The sequence below is a fragment of the Talpa europaea genome, assembly GCF_964194135.1.
Source record: "Talpa europaea genome assembly, chromosome: 16".
NCBI lineage: Eukaryota > Metazoa > Chordata > Mammalia > Eulipotyphla > Talpidae > Talpa > Talpa europaea.
The window spans coordinates 46164259-46176607 of record NC_140084.1 but is presented as its reverse complement, the minus strand read 5'-3'; the positions used below and the strand labels follow the sequence as shown (position 1 = coordinate 46176607).

The window sequence follows — 12349 nt, the reverse complement described above, 5'->3', positions numbered from 1 at the left end:
ACAAATTACCTCTCTATGTCTCGATTTTTGAATCCAAAGAACATTACCGGAATACTTACAGCTCCCTATCCCCACCCCCGATGTTGTGACTTTTTGATACATTGATAGGTGGAAAGCGCTTAGAACAGTACCTGGGCAGTATTAAGAGTATTAAGTTGTGTGCTTCTTATTACTCTTCCACACAGCCCACGGCGAGGGCCACCACCTCCCGTCTTCATGCCACAATCCTTTCAGGGCCCTGACAAGGACCAGGGAAGTGGCGCGCAGGCGCATTGGGGCAAAAGCGCCTGACTGCCCGACTGGCCGCCATATTGGTTAAGGGCATGGGCAGCAACTTCCGAAAGTCATCAATCCGCGCGACAGGCAGGCAGCCGGAGATCCAGGTCGCTTCAGTAGCTGTGGCTGGGTAGGCCAGGCCGTGGCGGGGGTTGCAGGGGTGAGTGGTTGAGGGGCTTGATGGGGGAGGCGGCCGTGGCCGCGGGGCCCTGCCCGTTGCGCGAGGACAGCTTCACGCGCTTCTCGTCGCAGAGCAATGTGTACGGGCTAGCGGGAGGCGCGGGCGGGCGCGGGGAGCTGCTGGCCGCCACCCTTAAAGGCAAGGTGCTGGGCTTCCGCTACCAAGACCTCCGACAGAAAATCCGACCCGTGGCCAAGGAGCTGCAGTTCAACTACATTCCCGGTGCGTGTCGCCACGGCGCTGGGGGGCGGGGGCTGAACTGTGTTGAGAAGGATTCTGAGGTTCTGAGTCGCAGCACCTTGATGGGAGAAGGGGGTCAAGGTGATGAAGGGGATCAAGACTCATCATCAGGAGGCTTCGGGGTCAGGGGCCAGGGATTATAGGATTCAAGATCCGCCCCCCCACCACCACCACCACGGTGGTGCTGATCAGGGCTCACTGGAATGCAGAGGTTGTGTGATAACTGTAGGGGTCAGAGGTTACAGACTCCTAGAGGTCAAGGCTCACTATCATTGGGGATACTGGATTCAGCGCTTCCCTGAATGAACATTTTGAACTATCCCCTCCCAGTGGATGCTGAGATTGTCTCCATCGACACCTTCAACAAGTCACCCCCAAAGCGGGGCCTGGTTGTGGGGATCACATTCATCAAGGTACCCAGAGCCCCCTCCACCTACCTTTATCCCTGTTCCCTGCTCTCTTCATGCACATGGTGCCACCCAGATCCCTTTGGCAGCCCCTCCTCTCCCCTGAGGCCACTTTCCTTCCCCAGGATTCAGGGGACAAGGGCAGCCCCTTCCTCAACATTTACTGTGACTACGAGCCTGGCTCTGAGTACAACCTTGACTCCATTGCCCGTGAGTGTGGCCTGGAAAAGAGGAGTGGGGAGGGCAGGGGAGGACCTCTAGTCGCCAGAGTCCATCCACCTGTGCTCTCCCTACAGAGAGCTGCCTGAACCTGGAGCTCCAGTTCACTCCCTTCCAGCTGTGCCATGCAGAGTAAGTAAACATCGATGTGATGCAATAATGGAGTATATATAAAAGGCAGGGGATGTGTGAGTGGGCCTGAGTGTAGCGAAATGGGCATCACAAACCTGCTCCATAGACAGATCATAGTGGGGTTTTGTTTTTGTTTTTAAGCACTGTTAAAGTGGCCATTGACTGATTGGCTACCATTTTGTTTTCCCTGAACCATATAAATCATTTGAGAGTTAATTGAGTACTGAAGTTCCAAACGTCTGACTTCTCACTTCCCAGATCCAAAAATGTTAAAGTTGTGAACTCTGAGATTCCAAGATTTAGAAGTCCCACAGTTTGATGATTCTGAGATCCTATAGTAGTGATGTCCTAACATTCTCATATTTTAAGGATATAGAATATAGACTGTATGGAATGCTGAGGTTCTAGAATCCCCATGTATGTGAATTCCATTTTAGAGCTTTGAATTAAATTCTCAAACATCAGTGTTCTGACACAGGGTTTGGAAGTCCAGATAGTCTCTGTCACAACCACTCAAGTCTTCCATTGTAACAAGAAGGCAGCCATTTACACCATGTAAATGAGTGGACGTGTCTGCATTTCAAATTTTTACTTACAAAAACAGGTGGTGGGTCAGATTTGACTTGTGGGTGATAGTTTGACAAACTCTGATCTAGCACGGAAATGTTCTAGAAACTGATGTTCCGGATTCTAGGAATTAGATTTTCTACCATGCTAAGTCTGGATATCCATGATTACAAATTTCTAAAATTTCAGATTTCTAGTTTTGTCCAACAAAGGAGAAGATGGAGCTTCTAGAATACTAGGGTTCTAAATTAGAGAGGGTCTGGTATTCTGAGGTTCTGCAGTCTGTTCTAGAGCTCCATGTTCCATTCCCAAATTCACATCCAGACTGGAGAACCTAGCAGGTAAGGGCTCTGGAAATGGAAGGTTCTAGCATGTCAAATTTCTGCAGTTCTGAGATTGGAAGGCTCTATAGTCTGTGAGTCCCAGAGGCTAGAGGACTTGTTTCTACAGCTCTGCACTCTGCAGTTCTAGCTCTGGATCCAAGATCTTTAGCACACTTGTAGGCAAGGGTTTTTGCGGAAAGGTCTTAAAACACATGGACTCCCTCCCACACTTGGGTTCTGCCACACTGGGATTCTAGATTTCTCTGTTTGTAGGGTCCAGGTTGAGGATCAACTGGAGACCGTGTTTCTCCTGAGTGGGAATGACCCGGCCATTCATCTCTACAAGGAGGTGAGGCAGGGAGAGGCTGGGTGGGCAGAGCCAGACTGGGGTCGCCAAAGGCTGGCTGCTGACTTCAAGTGGGGTTGGGGGGTGGGTCTTGATTCCGCCAGAATGAGGGACTGCATCAGTTTGAGGAACAGCCCGTGGAAAACCTCTTCCCAGAGCTCACGAACCTGACCAGTAGGTAGGAGAGCCCCTACAAGTGGCCAGCAGGGCCCAGTCTAGTGGCCGCCAAGAGATCATGTAGTGGGAATAACCTCCAGTACTGTGGGGAGTAGCAATCACCTTGAGAGAATTGGAAGACTCGAGAAATTGGTCCACAGTGGTGATCCCAGAGAAAATGGGAAGTGGCCACAGACAAATCTGGTGGCAGACGGTGGAGGGTGGCAGAGGGAGTCCCAGGGCTATAGGGAAGGGGGTAGATGTTCCTGTGGAGGCAGAGGTGCAGGGCTGGGGCCAGGTGATGGCCCTTCTGCCTGCCTGCCTGCCTGCCCCCTAGCGTCCTCTGGCTTGACATCCGCAACCTGCCTGGCACATCCCGGCGAATCTCGGCTCTCGGCTGTCAGAGTGGTTATGTCCGAGTGGCCCACGTGGACCAGCGGCGTCAAGGTGATGGCAGGGCTGCGGGGGTCTGGGTCTGGGGGCATAGGGCAGCACCCTGAGTTCTCGCCACCCCCCTCCCCACACACAGAGGTTTTGCAGACGTGGACAATCCTGCAGGATGGCCCCATTTCCCGAGTGATTGTCTTCAGCCTCTCTGCCCCCAAGGGTGAGCAGCTCCCTGGCTCGGTTTCCCCACCCAGATTTGGGACCCTTTCCCAAAGTGTCCAGCTCCCACCTCCCCCACTTCTCTATGCCCCGCCAGTCCCTGATTGATGGTGCGCCCCTTCCTTCCTTCCCCTCACCCCTCTCCCCCTCACTTACCCCATGGCCCCATCTCAGGCCATTACCTGGAGTTGAACTTCTGCCATGCCCCCATGGCCTAACCGTTGCCTGTCATTTTGTGGCCTCCTCTCTGGCCTCTTCACTCTGTCTCTGGCTGCAGTCGAACCCCTGGCTTTTCTGGTGGACGCAACATGGTCCCACCACTCCAGGCCTCCTCTTCCTCACCTCCCCTACATGTTGGTGCTCCTGGTGGGTCTACCCTCACCTGATGTGTCCCTCGGCCTGGCCTCTGCTATCAGTATCTGTCCCTTGGGTGGTTCTTGACTGTCTTCCTCTGGTCACTACGATCTAGCCTGAGACTTTTCTGCTGTCACCCAACCTTTGTCCCTTCGACACCAGCCTAACCTTTGACTTCAGAAACTGTCATCAGCTTTGTGCTCCTCCTGGTGGCTGTCCTTCAGCAGTCTCTCATGGTCTAACCTCTAACCCTCCCTCTGGAGCACAACCCCAAGTCTTTCTCCTGTGGTCTGACCTGCATTCCTCTCACTGAAGGGAGGGTTTGAGATGGGGCTGGGAACCTGTACCCTCAGACTTTCCCCCACTCCCTGTTCTCGCTCCCTCTCCAGAAACCATGGACAGGTCACAGCCAGAGGAGTACAGCCTGCTGGTGGCCAGCATGTTGGAGCCGGCAGTGGTATATCGGTGAGGGGGGGTGGGGGTGCTGTGTGGGTGTGGTCTAACCTTGTGCTTTTGGCCCGTGGTCTAAGCTGGTCATTCTCAGCAGAGAGATCCCTCGGGTGAGGTGGTTCAGGACTGGGCAGGTGAAAGTGTGCCTGTCCCAGGGACAGGGGTATAGGGTGGAATTTCAAAATTTGCAAGGACGATGTGGAGGCTTTGAAGTAGAACCATAAGTCTAGTCCTCCTGGAGCAGTTGGAGGGAGCGTGCCTGTCAACCAGCTCCATGTATATAAAAGCCCAGAATCTTGGTGTTAGCTGATTTCCAAGGTGTAAGTACTCAGCCCCCTCCCTCTGGTGGATTCCAAGTCACCAACACACGCCTGTTGGCTTGTGGAATTTCTGGAAATTTCCCATTTGGCTCTAGTGAGCCAGTGCCAGCTAGCTATGGCACATCTGGTAGACAGTGAAGAAATCCAAGCAGGGGTTGAGCTCTCTAGGCTCCAGGGGCAGTGTGGGTGACCAGACTGAGGACTAGGGGGCCCGCAGTCTGCAGTGAGCAATTGTGAGTTCCTCTGGGTGGATATGAAAGATGACCACATTGTATCTGGGCTTCAGGAGGAGCAGGGTTGAGACCTGAGCAGGGCAGCAGGATGGGCACCTGGCCCAGGGTCTGCCACTCAGGGTGGCAGGCCCTGCAGTCTGACCCCTGTCTCCCTCAGGGACCTGCTGAGCCGGGGCCTCAAGGACCAGCTCCTCCTGCCCGGCAGTGACCAGTTTGACAGTGTCCTTTGTGGCCTGGTCACCGATATAGATTTGGATGGGCAGCCAGAAGTCCTGGTGGCCACCTACGGACAGGTGAGAACCAAGGGAAGGGGCCTCCACCCACAGTCCCTGCCATGGGCCCTGTCCCCTTGTGTGACCGGGCCCCTTGCCACCCCTGCAGGAGCTGCTGTGTTACAAGTATGGGGGCCCGGAGGCTGGATTCTGCTTGCTGTGGCAGCGCGGCTTCTCCAGCCCGTTGCTGGCCATGGCTCACGTGGACCTGACTGGGGATGGGCTGCAGGAGCTGGCCGTGGTCTCCCTGAAGGGCGTGCACATCCTGCAGGTAGCCAGGGTGCTCTCAGCAGAGCCTGAGAGGGGGGTTTTGCACACCTGCTATCTTGAGGTGGTGCTGTCATGGGGCAGGGGCAGGGCAGGGGGGCCATTCAGCCCCACCCTGGGAAGGAAGTAACCCATATCCGGGAAGTGGTTCTGTTGGCCACCTGTCAGGAGAAGGGGATGCTGGGCACATTACCACTGGGGGTCAGCCACCAGCATGGGGAAGGGGATTCTGATGGGCCATCTGTCACCCTTCATGGCCCCCTGGCCTGCCCTAACCCTTCCTAAATTCTATCCTTTCATGGTGGCCATGACTTGGGGCTCACCATGCTCTAAGCTCAGTCTTCACTGGTGGTCTAGCCTTCGCCGTCCATGTCAAGCAGTGCTGTGTCCTCCTTAAGACTTTGTTCTGGCTGAGGTCGAACCTCCAGTCCGCTTTGATTGCTGACTTTCCAGGTCACACGCCTTCCCCATCCTTAAACCTGCTTCTGATCTTGAACCCTTCTACTTCGGTCTAACTTTGAAATTTTCTCTGGCGGTCAGGCCCTTGAACTGAGATCTGATGTTCAGCCTCTTCCTGTACTTTGACCTCTGGCCTTTCCAAAGCAGGCTAACTGCCATTACCCCTTCCAGTCTGGTAGCCTACCCTCCCAGTAGTCCAAGGTCTAACCTTGAACTCACCATTGCAGCTTATCCTCCAACTACTAGAGTCTCATCTTTGACCATTTTCCCTCTGGCTCGGCCCCTCCCCTTAAGCTAAGGGCATGCCTTTGTTTCCTAATCTGGGGTTTGCCTCCCCCTTCCCTCTGGTCTAGCTTTGGGGTCCTTTCTGTTCTGGTCTAACCCAGGTTCATTCTACCAGAGTCTCCCCTTAATGCTTTCTCTACTGTCTTTGTCTGGGTCTTTCCTTACAGTTTAATTTTCAGTGGAGTGGTCTAGGTTAGACTGTAGGAGAAAAGATAGAGCTTGGACCCCAATGGAGAGGTTTGAGGTGAACCACAGTGGCTAGGACAAAGGTTAGACCCAAATAAGATGGCATGTGGTTAGCCAAGTGGAGAGGTCTGAGATTAGACCCTGGTGGAAATGACAGATAATTCCTCAACCCTGTTACAAAGGACCTAGGGTCAACCCCAGTGGGGAGGTCTGAGGTTAGACCCCAATGAAAAGGACAGAAAGCACTGAGGTTAGACCACAGTGGAAGAGATTATATCCAACCTGGGGAGAAAGGACCCCCGTTTCATTGTCCTCTATCCATCCCATCATCCCTCTTTGAGATGTGATTCAAGGTCCCATCATCATAGTGTGACCTACTCTCTGTCCCTTTTGTTAGGAGTCTGACCTCAGCTCCTCCAACTAGCTCTAGGGACAACTAGCTCTGTCCCTCGTGTGATGACACATTCCTCTCCCTTCCACTCGCTTGGCTCTGTCTCTGTCCTGTTGGTCATCCTTCTCTGCCAGGGCTCCCCCACTGTGGTCAAACCTCATTCACATGCAACTTAATCTCTCACTCATAGTTTGATCCTCCCTGATCTAACCTCAGACCAATCACTTGGGGCTAGGCTTTGTTCCTCTTATTGAAAACACATGTAAGGCTGCTTAAGTCCCCCCCCCAACCCCAGTCCTCACCTTCACCCCATCACAGGACCCCTTCTCAACCCGCACACTGCAGTCTTCTTCTATGTCTCGCACAGCCTTTGAGGTAGTCTAACCCCAGACCCTCCCACTGGTTTCCCCAGCCCCCTCCAGCTCTGTCTCAGCCCCACCCTCCTCCTCTTGTTCCCCCACAGCACAGCCTGATCCAGGCCTCGGAGCTGGTCCTGACCCGGCTTCGGCATCAAGTGGAGCAGAGGAGACGTCAGCCACAAAGGCTGGGGGACAGGGTGGGTCCAGGGTCTGCTGGAACCCTGAGCTCCTGAGTACCCACCCACTGCCCACCCCCAGCCTGAGGTCCCTTGCTGTGGGAGAGGCCTGGTGAAGGCAGGATGCTTTCCCTCAACCTCCCAGCTGTGAGTTCCTGTTCTGGCTCTGTTCCAAGTACCCTGTGACCCCAACTTCTGTACTGTGCTTTGAGCCTCAGTGTTCTCATTTGAAAATGGGATGATCTTCTAATCCCAACAAGCAATGGTCAGCCAGCAAGTATTTATATGTCCAGAGGGAAACCAAATTCTCAGTTGTCTTCATTCTTTTGTTCAACAAGCATTTGATGAGCGCCTGCTATGTGCCCTGTGCCATGTCAGGTGCTTACCTCACCCAGAAGAATGGAGTTGGGGGGGGGGGATGTGAGGGAGAAACACTCCCAGGTTAGACCCAGAAACTGGATTAGGTGAGGTCTTAGTACAGACCCCAGAGGAAGTGAATTAGACTCTAACCGAGAGGCTGAAAAAATTAAACAACTGTGGAAAAGACTAGAATGTAAGGCAGAAGACTGAAGTTAGACCCCAGGGAGTGAACAGAGGTTTAACCATGTTAGAGAGAGCTGAGGTTAGGCCTAGGCCTACAGGGAGGACTCAAGTTAGACCCCAGTAGAGAATTCTGAGGTTAGAACCCTGCAAAGGAGGTCTGAGGTCAGACGCCAGTAGAAAGACAAAGAAATTGGGCCTCAGAGGAAAGGATATTTGAAGGAAAGGAAGGAAAGGAAAGGACTGCTGTGAGAGAGCTTGGGTCAAATTGTCGCAGAGGGTCTGAGGTGGACCCCTATGGGTAATGCTGAGGTTGAAATGTAACAAAAATTACTTAGGTTCCACCCTGTGCCAAGGACCACAGGTAGACCCCCAGCGGGAAATAATTGAGGTTAAATCCCAGTGGGGGAGTACGGAGATGAGACCAGGCAGACAGGACCCAGGATATACCGTGCTGGGAAGGACTAAGGCTAGACCTAATCTGAAAAGCCCCTGGAGTTCGGAGACCAGGGAGTTAGAGACGAGGCTGATTTCCCCAGTCTGTGGCTGTAGGAACTGCCCCCTCCCGAGGTCTGGTGGATGGCAAGGAATCAGAGGCCTATATCTCAGGGACCAGTGGAGGGCGGGGATGATGGAAGAAATCTGGCCTTCCCCCACCGCCAGCCAGGAATAGAATCCAGGTCAGGAGGGGTAGAGAGTAATTCCTGAGCAGGCTCCAGGCTTGTGGGGAGGGGGGGACTCCTGCACCCTGGGGGAGCTGGTCCGCCCCCATGGTCATGCTGGCCACCCATCTGCCTCCTCCCTTGGAAGCCCACCCAGCACTGACCAGGAAGACCAAACTGCCAGTTCTCCAAGGGGGGTTGTGGGTGTGTGCCCACCCATCTCCAGCCCCTCTCCCAGAACCCGTGGGAAATTGCAGGGAGTTGGATCAACGCCCTCCTCTCCTGGCAGTGGGCCTAAGGGTGTCCAGCCAGGACTGGCACCATGTGAGGGCCACTGGTGGGAGCAGGGTGCCCCCTCCCGCATACCGCCTGCTGATGTGGTGCCTCTATCACTTCCCATTCTGGGGGAGCGTGGGAGGCTGGGCGGGATTTGGGGCGGTTAGTTAGTAACGGTGTGGGAGTGCGATCACTGTGTACACTTCCGGGCCCACAAGTTTGCACCTCCAGGAGCCACCTGTCTGGTCCTCTGCAGTCACTTCCTGTCCTTGTGCCAGATCCCTGGTCTGGGCCAGTGTGTAGTGGAGCTGAAGCCACTTATGCCACTGTTTCCCCATCTGTAAAATGGGGCCGATAATACCAAGGGGTGTGAGAGTTGGTCGTGGCAATGTGTGTCAAGTGCTTATAAAAAGCTGGATAACCGTGCCTGGCACTGGCAAAAAGCAGTATGAATGGCGACTTGTTATTATTATTAATGGGAGCCTTTGTGGTTGTTTCTGGCTTGCTTTGTGAGGTTCCGTCTGCAGGCACTGTTTGTGAGTTTGGATCTGACTCTGGCTAAATATTCTCGCCCTCCCCCCAGTTCTGTGAGCCGGTAACTATTTCTAGCTGTTTTTGTGTCTTTTGGCCCTTGTGTGCATCAGGGCTTGTGTGTGTGTGTGTGTGTGTGTGTGTGTCAGCAGCCTCCAAAACACAAACACACACACACACACACACTGTGCCCTCACCGCTGTCCCCAGCCTGTGGTGCTGAACTGGGGTGGGAGGTATGGGTTACCTCTTCCTGCTCCTCCTGCGCCTCTGTCCAGGCCCCTCCCCAAACCTCCCCCGCCTGCTGCCCCTCTCCCCGCCTCCTCCTCCTCCCCTCCCTCTCCGGCTCCTCCTCCCTCAGTCCCTCCTCCTCCCTCTCTCACTGACTCCCCCTCCCCTGTGTTCCTCCCCCCTCCTCCTCTCCTCCCTCTATCCCCTCTCCCTCCCCTCCACCCTGGCTCTCCCTCTCAGTCTCCGGCTTCCCTCTCTTCCTCTCCTCTCTCTCACTCTCTCCCTTTCTCTCTCTCTTTCTCTCTCTCTCCCCCTCTCTTTTTCTGTCGGGAGTCGCCCACCACTGCCAGCCCAGTATAGGGGGGAGCTGCTCCACTGCTCCAGGCTGTAACTGCAGGTAAGAGCCCCCCAGTTACCCCAGGCGGACTGAGGGGGGTGGCTTTGAGAAACCGGGAGCTGCTTTTCCCTGAGCTCGTTTATGGGGAGTGGGGGGCTACAAACCCGGAGTCCTTCCTCGGGGTGGGGGGCAACTCCAGCAGCCAGAATGTTTAGCCCCCCCCCTGTGATCCAAGGGGGGCTCTCGGAAGGGGGCACGCACGCCTGGGCAGTGAGGGGGCGAGAACACCCCACCCCGTCTGGATGGGGCAGCCCCCCCGCTCCGGCTCCCTGCCTCCGCCCCCGCCTTCCTGTGTCTGGGTCCCATCTTTCTGTGTCCACATCTCTCAGGGGTCTCTGTTCTGCGGAGTCTGGCAGCTTCTTCCGTCAGTCAGTCTCCCTGAATCCCTGTCCCCGACTCACTCGTGTCTCTCTGCACCGGGTCTGTCTGTCAGTCCGCGGTTTCTCTCTGCCTTCCTCTTTCGCCATCTCTGTGTTTCTCTATCTCTGTACAGTCAGCTTTCCTGTGTCTCTTCCAGTTGTTCTCTGTCTCTCTCTGTGTCTCTGTCTCTGTCTCTCTCTCCCCTCCATCTCTAGGTATCTGATCTCTGTTTCTCTCTTTCCTCTTCCTCTCCCTGGGAGCCAGTTAACTCTCCTCCTACACACCTTTGTCTCCGCCCCTGACAGGAGGGAGACCAGGAAGAAAATTATCCCCTCCCCCCCACAGAGTGGGCTCCCCCAGAAGGTGCGGAGTCCCCAAACTCCTGTGCTGGAGCTCCCTCCCATCCTTGCTGGCAGCGCCCCATCCCCGCCCTGAAGAGAGCTCCCCTCAGCTCCCCTGCCTGGCTTCTGCCATCCTGGGGCCAGTGCTTCCTGCATTCTGACCTGTCCTGTTTTGTAGTAGCCCTGACTCAGTCCTCTCTTCTGTCCGACCTCATGCCTCTTCGTCTAGGCTGAACTGGTCCTGCCGGGAGTCTAACTTCCATCCCTCTCTTGCTGTTTATCCATTCCTTGTTAGTTCCTTTGGCAATTACCGAGCAGCTTTCTGACTCCACTGGTCCTTGGAGGTTCTGAGAGGGCTCTTCTGAGTCTAGAGGTCCCTAAGCAAAGCACTCTCTTTCTGGAGGGAAGGGGGCCCTGGAGAAGGTGGGCGGGAGTGAGTGACAAGGGGAGAGGTGTGAGCCTGTAGCCCACGCCTGCTGTGATGGGTGCAGAGTGAGGTCCCCAAGTGCCCACGTTCGGGTTTGGAGTCCCATGCCTTGAGTTTGCATCTCTGCTCTTGCCCCTGCCTTGAAGCTGTGGACTTGGCTAAGCTCTTTCCCCCTCCTAGCCTCAGTTTCCCCATAGGTGTGCCACAACCCTGAGCACCAGGCTCTGTGATCCCAGACTGGGATGTGGGTGGTTGATGGGAGGGCCTGGCTCACCTGGGGCAATGCATGTTTAGAAATCTGTGTCCCCCACCTCACACATTACTGAGCCCCCTGGTGCCCCAGAAGCAGAGTCCGGAACCACTGGCCCCTGCCAATATGAGGACCATGAAGGAGGGACTCCCACCTGGCATGCCAAACAGGAGCGTCCACACCCCAAATTTGCAGCCCCCCTCTGTGGAGGTCCAGTGAAGTCTCTGAGGCCCCAAGAAGTGTGCAAAGCAGGACTGGGGTGCTCACCACTGACCCAGCTGGCCCTCAGCCCAGCACAGTGGGTAGAGATGGCCCCAGGAGATGCTGTTGCCATCTGCCCTCCCAGCTCCCACCCCTCCCTCAACCTGATCCTTCTACCCCTGGATTCAAAACCCAGATTAGGTTTCAGGGCTGCTGGTGTACCAAGAGAAGCAGAGGCAGGCGCCTCAGCAGAGGGAGCCCAGCTGTCTCCAGTGACATGGTTCAGACCTCTTGTTGGTCGTTCATGTCACAAATATTTATCTAGGGCTTTCTCTCCCTGACCGCCCCCCCCCCTTCTTGCCTACAGCCTCAGTAAGAGGAAACCAGATTTTGCAGAAAAAGGGACTTGAGCCAGGCTACTTTACCCAGGCCTGACCATTAAGTAACCCTGGTTCCCCTGGAGCACTGCAGCAGGAGGGATGGGTGGTTAGACTTCAGGGAGGACTTTCAGGGACAGTGGCCTCTCCATGGGAAAAAAGATGCTTCCGATGAATTCTTGACTCCCAGGTGGCCCTGGTTCCCCTCAAAGCTGGGGAGGAGGGGGGGAGGGAAAAGAGAGCACTGAGTCTTTGCTTTGGAGCCTGGTGGGTTTGTAATTATGCCTAAGTTGTTGCTAATTAGGGGGCTGCTAATTAGATGTGTCATTAGGGGCCTTGCTGAGGGGGCTAATTGTGCGGTGGTCCTTTAAGAATCACCCCTCTCCTCCCCTTACCCCCCCACTCCCGCCTACACACACACACATACACACACACACACATTCCTCAGGGACTTTCTGCCAAAATTCTGCCTCCCTCCCCCGGCAAACCAGCTCCCAACCTGTGAGTTCGTGGGTTTGTGTTGGGGTGGGCTGTGGGTTAGACTCCAAGAAG

The 12349-nt window shown here is 55.1% G+C and overlaps 1 protein-coding gene across 2 annotated transcripts; it reads left to right on the top strand.

Moving 5' to 3' along the window:
- Positions 1 to 456: 456 nt before the first annotated feature.
- KPTN (kaptin, actin binding protein) lies at positions 457 to 7380 on the top strand (the record flags this gene model as incomplete). Of its 2 annotated transcripts, XM_084257682.1 has the most annotated exons (12): positions 457 to 679; positions 1028 to 1110; positions 1230 to 1314; positions 1401 to 1455; positions 2619 to 2694; positions 2796 to 2869; positions 3185 to 3294; positions 3377 to 3454; positions 4197 to 4272; positions 4968 to 5103; positions 5192 to 5353; positions 7134 to 7380. In XM_084257682.1, the coding sequence occupies 12 exons, from the start codon at positions 457 to 459 to the stop codon at positions 7260 to 7262; spliced, it is 1287 nt and encodes a 428-aa protein (XP_084113808.1). In that variant the 3' UTR covers positions 7263 to 7380. The 2 variants fall into 2 exon arrangements, with proteins under 2 accessions (XP_084113808.1, XP_084113809.1); XM_084257683.1 differs by lacking the exons at positions 1028 to 1110; positions 1230 to 1314.
- Between the last annotated feature and the right edge of the window lie 4969 nt (positions 7381 to 12349).